The 17,705-nt window shown below is 36.5% G+C and overlaps 2 protein-coding genes across 2 annotated transcripts in view; one reads left to right on the forward strand and one right to left on the reverse strand.

Moving 5' to 3' along the window:
- The first annotated feature begins 742 nt into the window (after positions 1 to 742).
- On the forward strand, positions 743 to 2,509 carry LOC149289575 (neurensin-1-like). The gene is made up of 2 exons (XM_089490477.1): positions 743 to 931; positions 2,111 to 2,509. The coding sequence occupies exons 1-2, from the start codon at positions 743 to 745 to the stop codon at positions 2,507 to 2,509; spliced, it is 588 nt and encodes a 195-aa protein (XP_089346603.1).
- A 12,235-nt stretch (positions 2,510 to 14,744) lies between these two features.
- The window catches only part of LOC149289576 (doublecortin domain-containing protein 2-like), a 58,337-nt gene continuing 55,376 nt past the window's right edge, over positions 14,745 to 17,705 (reverse strand). Inside the window, exons 9-10 of the mRNA XM_089490400.1 lie at positions 16,991 to 17,179; positions 14,745 to 14,843 (exon numbers count right to left, since the gene is read on the reverse strand). Coding sequence (XP_089346526.1) covers positions 14,745 to 14,843; positions 16,991 to 17,179 — 288 coding nt within the window. The remainder of the gene's footprint in view (positions 14,844 to 16,990; positions 17,180 to 17,705) is intronic.

The following is a 17,705-nucleotide window of genomic DNA, read 5'->3' on the forward strand; positions in this document are numbered from 1 at the left end:
TATATTGACCGATATTATAGTTTGGTGTATCGAAACATAAAAAATCAAAACAAGTACAAGTGAAGTACTTCTTCATGTTATAAAGTTATTACATCAAAAAAAGGGAGAAGACCGAAAACTGCTACTATAACTACCATACTCTGACTGATTACCCAATAGCTGAAGGGTGTTTCGAGTGCTTGTATGGATGTGATATGATATGTTGTGTGGTTGTGAGGTGTAAATTGATCTTCTATCACACTATAAATTTGTTTCTGCCGAAGTTCTGCGATATGTTCCTGTCCATTTGTAGTCAATACCACATTTTAATTATTGGCGATAGCTGAGAGGGGAAGGGATACTCTGACTACAATCAACTGCTTTTCTGCAAGAGCCTGGTTTGGGCCTCCCTCTTTGCGAGTGGGAATATATTATTTAATGCACTTTTGTTCTTTTGTTTTTTTTAAAAAAGGTATATTTTTGCATCTATCATTGCTTTTAGTAATCACAATATTATACGGTATTAATTGTAGGTTTAATTTCACTTAATCATTTTACTGGTTATTGCATGTTTTATTAAAGTCCATAAGTTTGTTTAGTACTTTTTTGATTGACATGCGTATGTGCCTAGTTGAGACTCCATAGCACTTTACCCCTAGCCACGCGTTCCTATAACTACTCAGTGTTTTGAGATTCATGTAAATGAATCAATTATTTATTGTAATCCTACTATGTGGTATTTCTGTAATTTCAGTTAATAAGGATGAGTTCATGTGCTGATATCTGTGGGTCCCATCAATCCCAAAACACCCCAGAAGGAGGATACCATCGTTATGGAGTTCGGTCCTATCTGCATCAGTTTTATGAGGACTGCACAGCTTCAATCTGGGAATATGAGGATGATTTTCAGATCCAGAGATCGCCGAGTAGGTGGAGCTCTGCTTTCTGGAAGGTAGATAATCAGGTCACATTACTCAAATGTTGTTAGATTCTGATGACACTGATACTGTAATTACATTCTCTTCATCTGGTTAAATAAAGAAGGACAATCTATCTTTTTGCTTCAGGCAGAGATAAGTCATAATTTCCTCTATTTAAATCAAGACTGTTTGTATTTAATGGCTGGCTATGAGAATGCTTGCCCTGAATTCATGATTATTTATTCCACTTTGGTTATGAATTCAGTGATAGTTATGATTCTCAAAATATATGGTATTACAAATACAATTAGTTCTGTGCTACACACAACCACCCAAAAATTGACAAAACATATTGCAAATAAAGGAGAAATATCATATTTTTTAAAAAAAAGTTTTTTTCTAAAATATTGTCTATGTTACAAACCTGCAATTTACCCCTGGACAATGACACCCCTCCCCATACAAACCTCACCCAACCTTCACCTAAACATAGCCACCAGGACAGGAGCATACCAAGATGAAACCCTGTCCAAAACCAGGTTCCAAACCATTGACCAGCTGAAAACCACCCACACCACACCGCTACACCGCATTTAGAACAGATCCTGCTGCTTTTTAAACCTTTCTACCACAACTCTACCAGAACTTCTGTTACAATAAGAGTAGCAAAGGGACCAATCACAGTGCAGCAAGTCCACTATTATGGAGCCACCATAGTTCCCATGATGACATTTGATAGACATGTAAGCCATATAAGTGATGTCACTAAAAGAGACAGAGTTTTTCTGTCACTTTCCAAATACACTAAACAAAGCTATATAATGATCTGGTATGGTTTTTGCCTTCTGTTTGGGGGATTTGAATGACTCTTATTCTGCATTGCCCCACCCCTGCCTTTTATTACGTTCTCATGAAACGCATGATCATCCCTCCCCTTTGGTTGAAGTTGGTTTAGTGGCCTTTGGAATGGTAGGGTTTGGATAAGGCAGAGGTCTTAAGAAAAATAGTTTTACTGGTTTGGCGCTATTTGCCAATAAACGCTACTTCACTGAGGTCAAATGCTACTACTTCACTGAGGTCTTAACTTTGTATGATAATCATAAGCTATAAGTAATTTAATTATACACATGTGATGAGGTAAGATTCGCTGTTTTAGTATGTTCTCCATGTTTAATTGTGATGGTAATTAATTTTGTAAACTTTTATTTTAGGTCGGACTCATTTTGGGCATTGTCCTCATGCTGATAGGTTTAACAGTACTCGCAGTTGGTTTTCTGGTGTCTCCTAAAATCGAGGCTTTCGGCGAAGACAATTTTGTTGTTGTGGATAGTCGTGCCATTGAGTTTAATGGCGCACTTGATATTTGTAAGTTATCAGGGGCAATTATGTTCTGCATTGGAGGAACCACATTGGCGGCATGTCTGCTTATGTCTGCCTTTGCCAAGAGTTACTCCAAAGAAGAAAAGTACCTTCAGCAAAAATTTAAAGAAAGAATAGCAGACCTAAAAGCTCACGTCCACCCGGTGACAAAGGCCCCAGCACCAGGAGAATCGAAGATACCTGTCACTCTGTCCAAAGTTCAAAATATTCAGCCATCATCTGAAACTTGACATTTACTCATAAGTGTAAGTGTAATTACATTGAAAAGGTCAGCTTTTGTGAATGTTACAGTTAAAGTCTTATTTTCAGAACTGTACCAAGCTGAAAAAACATATGAATAGACCTCATATCAGCAAAGTGTGAAAAGATAGCAATTTTTGTGTGTTAATATGGGAAGTTTACAATGTCTTAATGGTAAAGCTTCTGAATCTTATACAGCTGGCTACACACAATACTTATTGACAACAGCAGCAAAGTGCTATTTATCTTGTGCTTTGACTTTTTTTGTTTGAACTGTTACTTAAGCTAAATAGGGAAGTATTTCAACACAATTTTGAGTTTACCGAAAATCTAAGAGAGTTACATATCCGTTATGAAGTGCTTGGCTCCATGCATAGACTGAAGATGCATAAGTGGAGAGTCATATGTACAAGCATAGTGCTTAGAGAAAAAAATTTCATTTTTTTTCTCATTAGTATTTTTTAGTCTCTGTTTACTCATTGGGTCTTTTATTTGATATAATTCATGCTTCCTTTATTGCTATTTTGTTGTTTAATCTAAAAATTTGTTTGATGTGCTTTCCCTTGTCCTCTTCTAATGTCAATTATTGAACCCAATCTCTATTCCATTCATTCATTTGATGAGATTTCATTAATGGAAAATACGCCTCAAAAAAAAACAAAAACATATCTTTAGACTCCAGCATTTGAGAGAAGTCAATTATTACTGACAGATCACTCAGTCTGTGTAAACCAGGAAATGCAAAAAAGATCATTTCTTGCATCATTTGACACCTCTGATAATTTAAGTGTAAAACGTGGGTGCTTGCTTTTCTACATCCTCCAAGGTTTGCAGATGCAGAAGAAATAACCTATTCATTGCACTCCATGAAGCTAAGGCAAATGTTGAATTGCTAGTTGATTTGTTAATGATCAGCAAACATAAGCAGGTTCACTTGCCTATGCGTTCAATTTACAGATTGTAGGTCAAAGGATCTATTTTCTTGTATGTTGTTGAAGGTTTAATTGAGGTAAACTGCAAGTGTCAGATACTATTGTAAAACATTTATCTATTTTGGAGACCAGTGCACCAAAGCAGGCATATGGTAGGCATCCAGCTGGTATTTAACTACAACTCCCACAATGCCATTTCCCACAGGAGCTCAGAACCAGTCGAATTGTAACGCTTTAATTATATCATCAGATATCATCAGATTCATTTTTAGAGCAGAACTGTCAAGTCGATCTATAAAAAATATTGCAATTAAATATACCTCTAGTTGAAGCCTTAAGTAGTGATTTGTAGTTTTTACATTTGAATATAATTCAGTCATGTATCTCTGTACAGCTTCCATCTCCTCACTCCATGCTCACCTTACTTGTTGACTAACTAGCCAGAAAACTACTGCCACTAACTGTATGATTTATTTTTAAGATGAAACCCCAAGCGCCATTAATGTTCAACCCAATGAAACTTTTAGAGTTATTGTGGCACTAATCCTTCTTCAAATACTTGGTCTTACTTTGCCCGGAGTCCAATAAACGTAGTCATCACACATTTAGCACCTGCTGAGATGTCACATATTATACAGTAGCTTGACCTTACAGCATTGATTTGCCTGATCTGTAGAATAAAACATGCATTTATGTTTTCAGAAAGCTCAATAGGGTTTTAGCAGATGTGTTTTCTCTGATTTAGCAAGTTTTGGGGTTTGAGCTAAACAGATTGGGAAGCCTCAACATCCAGGATGCCCCAGAAACATTGCTCATTATGCACCTGCCTAGTGTAAAATCACACCCCGACTACATAAACCTTTACATGATACCTATGGTCAATACTGCACTAAATGACACTACCATATTTTTAAAGATATAGAGCAGGGGTTTCAAATTCAGGTCCATCGGGCCACAAAAACAGGAATTCTGTATATCTATGTAGAACACAAGTGGTTTAATCAATTTTACCGTTTTTGATTGCACTACTTGTGCTCAAGGCAGGATATTCAAACAAAAACCTGTAGCCTGTTCATTCACCTCAAATCCTGAAATTCAACACCATTTGTTCAAAATATAAGAACATGTTGTTTTCATGATAGAGTGCCTTTAAAACCATAATTTTCTCTGCTGCTTAGGGAATTGATTTTACAACTTTATAACACTAATCGACAATTTCACTCACCTTTTGCATAGGTTTATAGCTTTCTCAGAGTTTCCAAAACGCTCTACAATGTGTACATGGGTCTACCTAGACTGTATGAGGGTAATGAATGGGATCACAATGAACATCAATATAATGCTTAGATGCAGCCGCTAATGGTCCAATCCAGAATATGTTAAAACCACAGATAAAAATATCACAAAGTATATATTTTGAAGCAAAACCGGGTACAAATATGCAAACATTCAAAACCCATGCCGAGTTATTATCATATACAGTATATTGCCATATGTGAATTTATAAAGATGAGTAATAATGTATGTTGTACCATCTCCAGCAGTGCAGTGAGGTCTACAATTCATGTCATGCTTATAGTCAATAAGAGAACTTTATAAATGTGATGATATATTTTTATAACCATATTAATGTATTCCTTCAAGGAATATATGATCTGTCTATACACATGTTATATAGCCTATAACATTTTCTCAAAAACAAAAATCAATTATAAGCTCAGATATTTTTATTTTTCTGTTTTAAAGATTATAACAGTTCTCAATTTTAAGGTAGTCAAGAAAAAAAATCAAATGAATCCATGAAAGTGATTTTATCTGGTATGCTGTTAAACTTTGTGTGTCTCTTGGTCACTTATTCTACTGTATGTAACACGGAGCTGTTCTATGTTTTAACTGAGATTTGTCACAATACAGTAGAATTTCACTAATTAACATGTAATCTATTCGGTGTTAATACATCTTCTGCATCTGCTATACAAATCAAACGTCTAGATGTGTATTGTTATCGCGAATAGCAAAGAAAAAAAAATGAAACAGTAAACAATTTCGATTTTTTTGCATAATTTCTTTTGTTGCAAAATGTCACAAGCGAGCCGAAAAATACCAGTGTTTTGTCAGTCTAGACTGAAGACTCCTTGTATGTCAACTAATGATAAAAAATTGTTTTCCAATGTTTACTGTAGATTTCACGATTAGTAGCTGCCATCTTTATCGTCTGAAATAAAAGATTGTTGAGCAATGACAGAAGTGTGGAATTTTTTAAATGTCACTATATAATCTATAAAAGGAACTATGCATAATTGTATACACTGGGGTTAGTAGATAATAGTTACAGTCGAATTGGAAATAAAAATAGACCAAAAGTTAAAGGTAAACACCTTCCTATATTTTGTAATAATGGCCCACTACTTATCCACCCTATACACCCTTCGACTTTATATACATTGTATTACATCTATTTGTATTTACATCTAAAACAAGCCCCTTGGTATGGAGCAAAGTGGTCTGTTGTGTTAATTTGGGCTAAGCAATGGTAATATGGTATATATTTTTGTTAAAACTGCAAATAAGTTTATGAAATATTCATTTTCCCCATAATTTAGCAAAACTCCTAATCAAAGCATTTTTCATTATTGTACTTTATTTCATATTATTATTATTATTATTATTATTATTATTATTATTGACATATTGTTTCAATTCAAAACTCTTCACAGCAAAATGTTCAAGCAACCTAATTTAAAATTCATATGCAACCTATAAAGATGACTTTTTAGTGTATAACAACACAGAATGTTTGAATCACATGCATTATTGATTTATTATTTGTATAAAAGAACATAAGTGTAGAAACAGATTACAGAGCATGGCAGCAAAGAAAAGGGAGGTCGGTCTGGAGGTAGCTATAGGTAACACCCCTAATAAATACCATGTTTAAATATCGGCATATGGCAATGTTTTTTCAAGAAAAATAATCTGAAATTGAAACCTCACCTTTTATTCATACCTAACAGAGCTCACATAAAAAAAATTATCTTTTAATATTTTTAGTTTTATTCTAGGGGCGTAAATTAGGGCCCCACAGCCCATGCCATGCAGCACCGGACCTGGGTCTTAGGGTCCTCTCAAAAGCTTCTTGTGTACAGGGGTGTTTCCAGAGGTAGGTAAGGTGCCGAGGTTATTGAGTTGAATTGGGTGGGTACAGGGAGTGGATAGTGTTGGTCTTTATTTTCCTTCCCTCCCCAATGTTTTCTTTGTATTTGTTGCAGGGCTGTGCTTGGTGGTGTGGATTAAACATTCTCATGTTTACTGGGACTGGCAGATAGCCAAAGTTAGAAACAACAGGCCTGCGGCTGCACTTCTCTAAGGACCAGGTTCATGTGAAGTGGTTTCGTGTGCAGGGTATTTTGTCGGATGGTGTTGACAGTTGTCAAGTTTCTTGGGAGTTTCGGTGATCCATGCTGGGGTGAAGGATATGGTGGTCCCTCAGAGGGAGTTGGTATGAAATATGAAGCAGGATGTGTTGTGGTTATTGGAGCTACTCCCTGGTGTAAACTTAATGTGGTCAGAAATGATCCGTAGGGTGCACTGGCATCAGGTCAAGTATTATGCGGCAATGGAGCACAGTCGGGGGGGGGGAAGCAGAGTAAATAGAGACAGCAAGGGTTAGTGGTGAGGCATGTGGCTCTTGAAAGGGAATGCTCCAGGTTACTAATTGGGAATGGGGTGCATCTTAATGACTCGGGTTCAGACTTTTTAAGCCATGAGATGGACTCATGGCGGTAGCTTGGGGGTTTATGGGGTTACGTATGTTACATTTTTGGTGTCATTGTTGATGTTAACAGTCCTTTATGTTTACAGGTTGCATGGCAATTACTTTGTAAATATATTGGCTCTGGCCTTTTCAACCCACAAAGTGTTTTATTTGAGGGCACTGGGCATAGCATAGCTTGGGAGTCAGGGCTACACCTGTCAATAGTGCAAGCAACCAGTTTGATCTTCTCTAAATTTTAGGAGCACATGGAAACCTTAAGGAACAAAATGTTGCTCCAATACCTGTTTGGAAAATGAATAGTATTTGATAGGAAATCATTGGCGTTAAAAGTATCCGTTGAACGAAGTCATAATATTAATCTGTTTACTGGTAATTGGTTGGATAAAAGTTGGGAATGTCAACAAGCATAATAATTAATAAACGAGTCATGATTTCAATACTCAGCATGCGAGTGTTTTGACTTTTTAATTAATTATATTCATTGAATAAAAGCAGAACACCAAGGTTCAAAAAAGGAATTCAAATTGAGTACACATTTCTAACACTGTTATGATCTCTCAATAATGAAATCAAAATATGTGTTACTGGCAAGGCATCCCTCAGCACAAATATGTGGCAGAAGGATGACAATATCAATATTTTAAGTTATGCTTTAGAGAAGGCTTAAACCAGCTTTTTAATGAAATGTGCATTTTACGAAATAAAAGGAGAAAGGCCATCAAAAGCACATACCCAGGTACTCAAATCTGCAGCCTAAGAGACAATTCTTTAGTGACACTTAAATAATAGCAAATATCTCTGATGCTATAATTGCATATATTTTGCCTCGTGATGCGCTGCTAAGCCAGGAATCAGCAAGCAAACAGCCGAAGCACATTAACATGGGATGCAGTCTGGACTGGTGCTTCTTGGGAGAAATTCGGTTGTTTTTTTTTGGTAATAATACAGACATCTCTAAATACTATTGCCTGGATTGTGGTATTTAACTTGCTACAAAGACGGGTATAGATCCTTCAGAGCATATTTTGTGAATATAAAAATATCAGCTCTCTATACAAAAAAGTAAACCCTGAAGTCCATGAGGTTAGACAAAAAGCAGTGTTGTTGAGTCCACGTAGAGAAACTGAATACAAATCAAAAGTTAAAACTTGTACTGTGAACATCAGTGTCGGGATTATATATTCCTTACATTTTATCAGTTTAAAGAGGTTAAGATCAGTTAAGAAGAGAAGGAGCCTTAACATCTTTTTCTATGAAGAGTAAAACTAGTGTCTGCCTAATTAACTTGGCAAATTTCTTGACATGAGTGTATATGAATTAATACAGTATTTGCTTGATTATAAGAGCTAACTAAATAAAGTTGGTAGATTTATCTACTTCTAATTTAGAAAAATTATATATTTCAACTTTAGTGTGGTTGTATTAGTAAAAAAAAAAATCATGACCTCTGCACAGACAACGGTGAAGTCACACCTAAAATAAAAGATAAATGAAATTGGCAGACTAACTGGATTTTAAAGTCCACACTGCAACATGTTTCATAAATAGCAATTATCAAGTATAACATAAACGTACTTTTTTTTCAAGAATTCTAAACATCTTAAAGTAAACGCATTCCTCTGTCTTCATCCATTTCTTGAGCAGCGTGTTGCTGAATGCCACCGGCCGCATCCAACACCAACATGGTGGGTCAGGGATGCCCCCACCCTGGTTTCCACCAGGAAGGATCCTTGAACTTAATCTGTCCCCCAAGGATGCAATCAGACAACCAAATTTAAACAAGGTTGCCCCCAGCCCAAACTTATCCTACCTGGAGGGTATGCTACACAATTCTCCTATCACTTAACAAACACGATGCCCAAAAAGGGAGAAAGGGCAAAAATACCTAAAAGGAAGTGGTCCAGCAGTACTCTCCCCTAATATGCAGCTCCTGAGGGACCAACCCCTAAGGCCCAGCACGGCCCTCACCCAATAACTGCCCCAAATTATATGTGACTTTACCTCACCTCTGGCGAGGTCATTCTATCCCTCCACTTATGCTGCTCAGTGGGACACTTATGCTCCTCCAAAGTAATGTCTCTACCATCCAATAAAAACATGGCGTCTACATGATGTAAATCAGTTCCAAGGTGTAGGGCGCCAGCTCTCTCCTGGGCTACACGCTTGCACTGAATCCTCCAACAAACATGCACCATGATGCATTTGACATCAGAGGTAGACGCTAGACATGTGAAAATGGGCTAAAAAAATATTTGGACAAATTTTTCGGTTTGCATTTGACCCATTCGCTTTCAGTGGTGAATGGAGTGGAATCATGGCTGGTGATAAAGGACCTCTGTACACCTATGAAGATATTCCATAAAAAATCCGCCATTTCCAGATACAATAGTCATTTACAACATTAACAACGTCTGAACTATATTTATGATCCATTTGATGTTATTTTAATGGACAAAATTTGTCTTTCAAAAACAAGGACATTTCTCAGTGACCTCAAATTTTTTAACAGGGGTGTTAATTTTCAAAAATTAGGGTTTTTAAATTTGGAAACAAAATTGGTGGTCCAAAGCTCACATTCTCTCTCACTTTCTCTAATGTTAGAGTGCTTCTCCCCGGTGTCAGATATGCTGACCAGGCTCCACAGAGTGCTTCCACACAAGGGAGGAGTCACTATGCACAACCGATTGGAGGAATGGGGAGAGGTGCCCATCGGTGGAAAAGGGACTTTCTGAGAGACTTGGGACCTCTGCGTGTGGCACCTCCCTGATGAGTGGCATTCATGGCGAACTGCCCCGCCCTCCCTAAAGTACACCACTTGGCCAACTAACCAATTCCCCCCAAGTAATCTTCAAAAACATGTTATGTGTAAGCTACTGTGCCCTGTGTGTTCAATGAGAAGCATCTGACAGCCGAGCTGAAAAAATGGAATGCCTGGAATCAGTGCATGGAACTGATAACGTATTATTATTTCTGGGAATGTTTTGGACATCTAACAGTAGTTGAAGTTACCTAGCTCTGAAACATATAGTAGGTTGAACAACCAGTAAGGGAGTTCCCCCTTAAAAAAAAGAGAAAATTCACAACAAAATGAAATGTTAAAGACCAAGATGTACATCTGGTACTGGAGAAATAACATTAATTTTCTAACTGTGACTTTTCACAGAATATCATATGAAATAATGAGTACAGAAATGCAAAGCAGTGTTCTTGAACAATAATACTGATGACCATATCCATATTTTTTTTAAAAAACAGAGACAGATTATGAGGTCTCTCTTTAACAGATGGGCCTATTGGCAGCTCCTGAAAGGCAGCTGTGCACATATTGATAACTGAAAGTGAAGTAAGATAACAGAATTAATTGCTGTATAGGTCTGGTAGAAATATTTCCAAAGGGTGTGTAGGTCCTATTAAGGAATATCATAAACTGGATTTAAATTGCTATATTAAACTCAACACATTTTTCATGGTAAAATTTTTCATGTCAGCTTCTGGGGCCCTACATTTCATAGTTCTTTGTAAAGAATAATGTATGATACTGACTATAGACTATGTAATTATGCATGTAATAAATAAGTATTATCTACCAGCTAAAAGGATCAACCAGTCTTGTAGACTTGTGCATAGCAAGTAAAATTGATTTGAATAAAAGTTTCGTTTCATTTTTCATTTTCGGCCAAAGAATTTCTTTGACCATTTGGGTCAGACGAAATTCAGAGGGCTTTTTTAATTCAGAAAGTAAATTCAGAAGGGTATTTTGAAAGGGGGAGGTCCCTACCACCTTCTGGACTTTTAGTTACAAGAGCAGTATCTCAAGGTTTAGGAAGACTCTATTTTGCATTACAGGACACAAGCAAAGCAGCATACCAAGACATTTTGGACAATGCTATGCTTCCAACTTTGTGGGGACAGCTTGGGGAAGGCACTTTTCTATTCCAGTATGATGGTGCACCTGTGAACAAAGCAAGGCCCATAAAGACATGGTTGGATGAGTCTGGTGTGGAAAAACATGACTCGCCCGCACAGAGCAGAACAGAAACACTCCAAAATCTTCTGGAAATCCTTCCCAGAAGAGTAGAAGCTATTTTAGCGGGGACCAACTGCATATTAATGTATGTATTTAGAATGTGATGTCATAAAAGTCCCTGTTGGTGTAATGGTCAGGTGTCCCCAATACTTTTGTCCTTATAGTGTGTGTGCGTTTATATATGTATATAAATACATTTTAGTAAATTTGGCGATTTGTACGAAGCCCTGGAAACGAGGTCACACCCCCCATGAATTTGGGACAAAAATTCAGAGCTTTTGGCTTAGTTTTTGTCCCAAAGTCATGGTTCCACATCCACTCACACTCATATTCTCGTTCACTCTCAATTCACAAACCCCCCCCCATATTAGAAAAAAGAAAGAGAATTGATCAACTGGAGTAAGGAAGGACATTGAGACACATGGCAGGCGCTGGCAGACAGATACATCCAGCCATATGGCACAAGACTAAATGCCCCCAATATTAGAAAAACAACAATAATTGATTACCCCAGAGTAAGGAAGAAGATTGAAATGCAGAGATAGAGCACGGGGAAATCACCAGCATAGAGAAATAGAGTCACATAGTCCAAGACTTAATTTCCCCCAATAACAGAAAAAAAACAACAAGAATTGACCACCTCGGGGGGAGGAAAGAGATAGAAGGGCTGCAGCAGTAGTAGGGCATGTGGCCTGGGTAGGCACTGGCAGATAGAGGCATGCAACCCCTTGGTGCAGGATATTCAAAAAAAAAATTAAAGAACTGACAACCTAAGAGTAAGGAAGGAGAAAGAGGATCAGCATCAACAGTAGTAAGGGCATGTGACCTTGGCAGGCTCTGGCACATGCAGCCCCTTGCAGGACTACATTTCCCTAATATTCAACAAAAAATGTAACTGCTTATGGTAGTGGTAGCCCCAGTGATGGTTGTGGTGGCACTGCTAGTTGTTTTATTCAGTGCTTCACCACAGCTTATAAGAAATCTTCGCCTTTGATCCAACAAAGGCGCAAGAATATGACCCTTCACTTGGTGAGTCCTTGGTAGTGACTAAGATTGCGATTCACGTTGGTAGGTGGGGTACAGAATATTTTACCACTGATACAGTCAGGATGTTTGCTAGTACTGCTTGTGCTGCATGTGGCTGGTTATATTTTGGCAAGAAGGCTCTTACAAGCTGCTGTGAAGCCTATGGCTGGAGATTAAAGGCCATGTAGTATGAAGGGAAACAAGAGGTAGGGCAGTGAAGTGAGGAAATAAAAAGGAAGCTGGACAGCCAATTAGAGTGCACTCTGGCTTAAAGCCCTCCCTTGCCTCTTGGTTAATCCAGTGGCATATTCTAGTTGGCCTAGGCCTATAGTGGAACAATGTTGGGCAAGTAGCCTATCCAGTTTACTGCTTATTTAATGGACCAGTTCATGGTATAGGAGACCTCCCTTGTATCCAGCCCAATTACACTATGGCACAACCTCAATAAAATACGATATCCATATTTCAGGTCCATAAGAGGCAGAGCCCAAGCATATTGCATCATATCCTGGCAGTCAGCACAGAGGACAGTAGAATGAAGGAAAGTACTGCGGTGCTACCCTGGGTCTGACTATCTAGTCAATTAATTGTTAACTTGCCATTTCTCCCTAATCAATAATTCTTCCTATGATTTGACGATGAGTCTGACACCAGTTGTGATAAATATAAGCAATGATGGTAAAATTGTGTAGGTAATAGGTCTATTTCAGCATTTCAATATTTAGAATAACATCACACAAAACAAAATATTGATAAAATAGCACACATCAAGCATGAATAACGCATGTGTATAGTTTATTTATGACAATTTCGCATTTTATTTTTCAATATGCTGCATATATGTCTGTACTTGTATAGCCTTTTAACAAACTGTGTCAAAAATAGCATTCTATTTTATACATGGATGATCTGATCATACAAGTAATAAAGCAACAGTTCACATATCAAATAGAAATGTAATATTATTCAATAAATTATAGAAGCTGATTTAGTATCTTTATTTCTGATTTTGTATTTTTAATATATCAGTAGTATTCTGATAATGCCTCGAAAAATATATTTGCCCACAGCAACTCCAGAGATAATCTGCAAATTGTGCATGCCTAAAAACTATTCAAATCACTTGAATTCCCAGCCATTAACAAAGTAGGTCAGATTATATCTGCTCAGATGGATACAAATTCTCTATTTTGTGTTCACGTTGAGAGTCCAGAAAAATCTCCACTAGTGCATTTTCTACATTTTATCATTGCTGCAATATGTAACTTTCCGTAAAATGACCAGTTCTAGAGGTAAACTTATAGGTAAAGAATTTCTGTGTTCCATTGATAGAACCATTTACGATTCATTCTTTTGTACGACATTACACATTTCACAAGAACACAAAGATAAGTAAGTGTTAGTGTGCGTTTCAGGATGGTGATCACAGTAAACATGGTGAACAAGTATTACATAAAAAGCTAGTTCCAAACTTGGTTTATTTGTGTTATGTCATCTACAGAAGCAACATATAAACAATGAAGATCTGCAGTACAATTAACTTTATAGAAACTATGTATTACTTAACAGAATAGGCCTCCATTTTGGCACCCTAATCCTGGAGCTATTTTATAGCAGAACCTAAAAGCTTCAGATGGAGAAAAACTAAGTTCTAAAGTGAACTCAGTAGCGTATGACCATTATACAGATGCTATAATGTTGAGCATTGATATTGCTGCCAAATTCTACCCCATGGATAGCCAACCTAGTCACTGAGAAAGTCTGGTAGACTGAAAATCATAAATAACCGTAGCTAATCAGTAATCATTTTTTAAAATCTGTGTTTATTTTGCTTTTTTTTTCTTTCTAAATCCAGTTCTATATTCTGTAACAGTGTAATCATCAATTAAGAAATGAAACAGACAGTAAGAAGATCTATATTCGGCAAACAGTACATGAGAAGTTAAGTTAGTAATTAGAAGGAATAGTGCAATGTTTCCATAGTTCAATAGGCTTATGGCTTGGCAAAATAAGTCTCCAAATTACCATTATAAAAAATATAACAATATAAAAAGCACCTAATAAATACCTAAACAGAAAAACAATCTTGTTTTTATTGTATGTTTTTTCCACAATATTTAAAAAATAACCTTTACATTTGTTTTGCTTTTAGAAACAGTGCACTGTTCCAACAGTATGTATATAGTAATGTCCGATATATAAGTATATATGTATATTTATATTATGGAAATGTATGAAGATGAATGTATATATATCAAGAAAAAGAAGAGCATTTAGTGAGAAATATATACCTATGCTTACGCAGTATATTAATAAAGATATATATCTGTATGTGTATGTTCATTTATATACATATACACATATACCCAATAATATACTACCAGTATAGTGACATCACAAAAATAAATGTGCCAATTCAAGTATCAAGGTAGCATTGTTCAGCAGACCCTATCATCTCCTTTCTTCTAGGCTACGCCATTAGTTTCATTTTTTTCTGCTTCACTGGGAGTTGATACTTTTTCCAAAAGTCTTGATGAAGTTGGCCTAGGAAGTGAATATTCTGCCTGTTAAAGGAAAACACAATAACATGTTATTGATTTTATTTCATTTTTTGTACATCTATTAGTTATTTTTTCCTGACCAAAATTCACCATTTAGGAAGAGACAATACTATAAAGAAGTTGGTATATAATTGGCGGTAACAAATGCATTAAATAAGTAACCGTGATTTGAATGTTGCATTTTTTAAACATATAAGCATTATTTCTGTATAAAAAGTTTGAAAAATGTGATATCAGCTATAACACTTTATTATATAATGTTTTGAAATCTATAAGGGATATATGATACTGGATCATTTTAACCTCAGTTGCATAAGAAATTAGGTTCTCTGGTAGATAAATGTCCACTTAAATAAAAGTACCACAGCAGTAACTGCACCACATTCACAAAACATATAACAAAATAAAATCAACTTGTAGTCTCCATGTTCCCCATGTCCTTCTATAGTATGCTTAAATGTTGTGGTAGAAATTTCATTAAATTGTAAAAAAAAAAAAAGCCGTACGTCATATGATGTAATGTCGTAAACTAAATAATGAATGCATAATTAGTATACTGACATACTTTAAAACTATCAGTCTCTCTGGTAATTGTGTAAGCTTTCACACCAAAATTACTATATGTTAATATTATGGTTACTCTCCAAGGCCACATCAGAGAGCGATTAAGACGGTACTAACGGATTCTGAGTAATGCAAAGGCAAATTCAATTTTGGCCTTATTACTGCTGAATGTTAATTTTTTATTTATATGTTACCATGCAATGTACACTGTACTTCAGTAAGATATTACGCAAGGCATGGATAATGAAATTAGCAATAAGTGCATTATAGATTTATTAGTAAAAATAGGAAATGGAGTCCTGGTGGAGTTCATTTTAGAACCAGGAATAAGAAAGAATAGTGGCTAGTATTTGTTATATTGTTCAGCACAGGTTGAGAAGCTTGTCCCTAAAATGGCATTCAGTAATAGTACAAGGATATACGTCTATGAAAAGCAACTTAATTGTGTCCCTTATATACATACCAAAAGTTTGTGGCACAAAAATATTTACATTAAAGCTTAGTGAATGAGAAATGGTTCCTTTGCCAAGCACCACTCGGGAATGAAGTTGATTAGAGGATATGAGTGAGACAAAAACAGTTTGCATAACTGATACGTGATACAGAATATGTGGACGTTAATGCCGTTTCATGCACTACAAGTATGGCGACTGAGCTGGCCTTAGGCAAGTGCAAAAGGTTTACTGCATTCAGTCATAGAAATTTACCAGGTATGGTAACATTCTACTCACAATTCAATTATTCTGTATGTAAGTCTTTGAGATATACATGGTATAGTATGGTAAACAGCATGTAATCCATGTTCCTGGCGCTCCCATCGAGAAACGCAATACATGAAGCATAAGTGGGAGTTAAGCCATCTGTCAGTTCAGTTGCTAACATGATCAGTCAATGTATCTGACAAGATGTCTTTCTCAGATCTAGCTGAGGCTCCCCTGCTTCCTGACATGGTAAAACTATTGTCTCAGCCCTGTGACTTGTCAGGTATTAACAGATCTGTCAGTGGAAAAAGAGAAGGTTCTTATAGCTGAGACTTTACTGGACTCCATTCACTGGCATACATGGTACCTGAATACTCCTCTTCAATGTCACTCAGAACTATAGGTTCAGCTTAGATGTTTATTTTCTTTACAACCACAACCACAGTATATTGCTGACACATTCCCCGCCAAAAAGCCTTCTTACATCAAAAATGGGCACCTAAGTCAGCTCAGAAGGCAAATTAGCCACCAATTACAGCCAAATTCGCTACTGCTAATTGTCAGATCTGTGTGGTAGTACTGAAGCAGTATTTGGTTGTTAGTAAATCTGCTAGTTTCAACATAATGTTGGGAATCCAACAATCAAACTGTGTTCTGACAACCAATATGGGTGACGAATAAGAGGGTTGACTTTCAAGAACTGAATAAATATACCCATCTGTGTCAAAAATGCCAAACTATGTTGTTTGTTTTCAAAAAACTATCACTATTCATCTGACCAACTGTGTGCAGTTATTGAAAATAAGAGATGAGTTATTGTTGAGTGTATTCATCAAGACTACCATCTATTAAACCACTGTTTATCTTCAAGATCTTTGGACTTACCATGCTATGGCCCTCTGCTTCTTCTGTTTCTTCTGCTACTTCAGCTTCATCTTCATTGGCATCCTCATGAATGATGTTGTTTTGTGTGTCTTCCTCTTCTGCTTCTGCCACTGCCTCTTCTTCATTAGCATCTTCATCAGCATTGTCTATATTGGCCTTCTCTTCTTCCTCCACAGTCTCTGCCACTCTCTGTGGAAACCAGTAACAGGTATTCAATAACAAAAGCCATGGTATTAGAAAGGTATTTTATTTTAAGATTGATGATTTGAAGGAAGAAACGATAGACTTAACTAATAAAAATAGACATTGCTTTTATATGTCAAGGTTTAAACACAAAAAAGCAGTTCCTGGTATGGCAACAATTTAAAGAAGTACACTATATCAAATCTAAAAAAAACAGCACAATCTACAACACCATTTCTGAAGGACATCCTGAACTGTAGTTACAAAATTATAATTGTTTTAGGCATGTAAGGCTTACAAAATGGGAGATCTGCTGTAGAAATTGGTAGATGAATAATCCATAGAAAGACAGCAGGGTGCAGATTGCTCCACGTTTCCAGTCTCATTACATTGTTAATGAAAACTGTCACCTGCACATACACCCGGTGATACATAATTGTCCTCTCTATTAGAATTGTCACTTTCGGAGATGACAATTTCTTCTCTTTCATATGTATAAGTGAGACATTGGACTTCTCTACAACAGTAGATT

Source organism: Sceloporus occidentalis, unplaced genomic scaffold (assembly GCF_023333645.1).
Source record: "Sceloporus occidentalis isolate IW3139 unplaced genomic scaffold, rSceOcc1.0.p SCAF_44, whole genome shotgun sequence".
Classification (NCBI taxonomy): Eukaryota; Metazoa; Chordata; class Lepidosauria; order Squamata; family Phrynosomatidae; genus Sceloporus; species Sceloporus occidentalis.

Excerpts from the sequence above, each read along its gene's own strand:
- LOC149289575 (XM_089490477.1), top strand. The coding sequence starts at position 743 with ATGAGTTCATGTGCTGATATCTGTGGGTCCCATCAATCCCAAAACACC. Across the intron at positions 932-2,110 it reads GGAGCTCTGCTTTCTGGAAG|GTCGGACTCATTTTGGGCAT; the intron begins GTAGATAATCAG and ends CTTTTATTTTAG.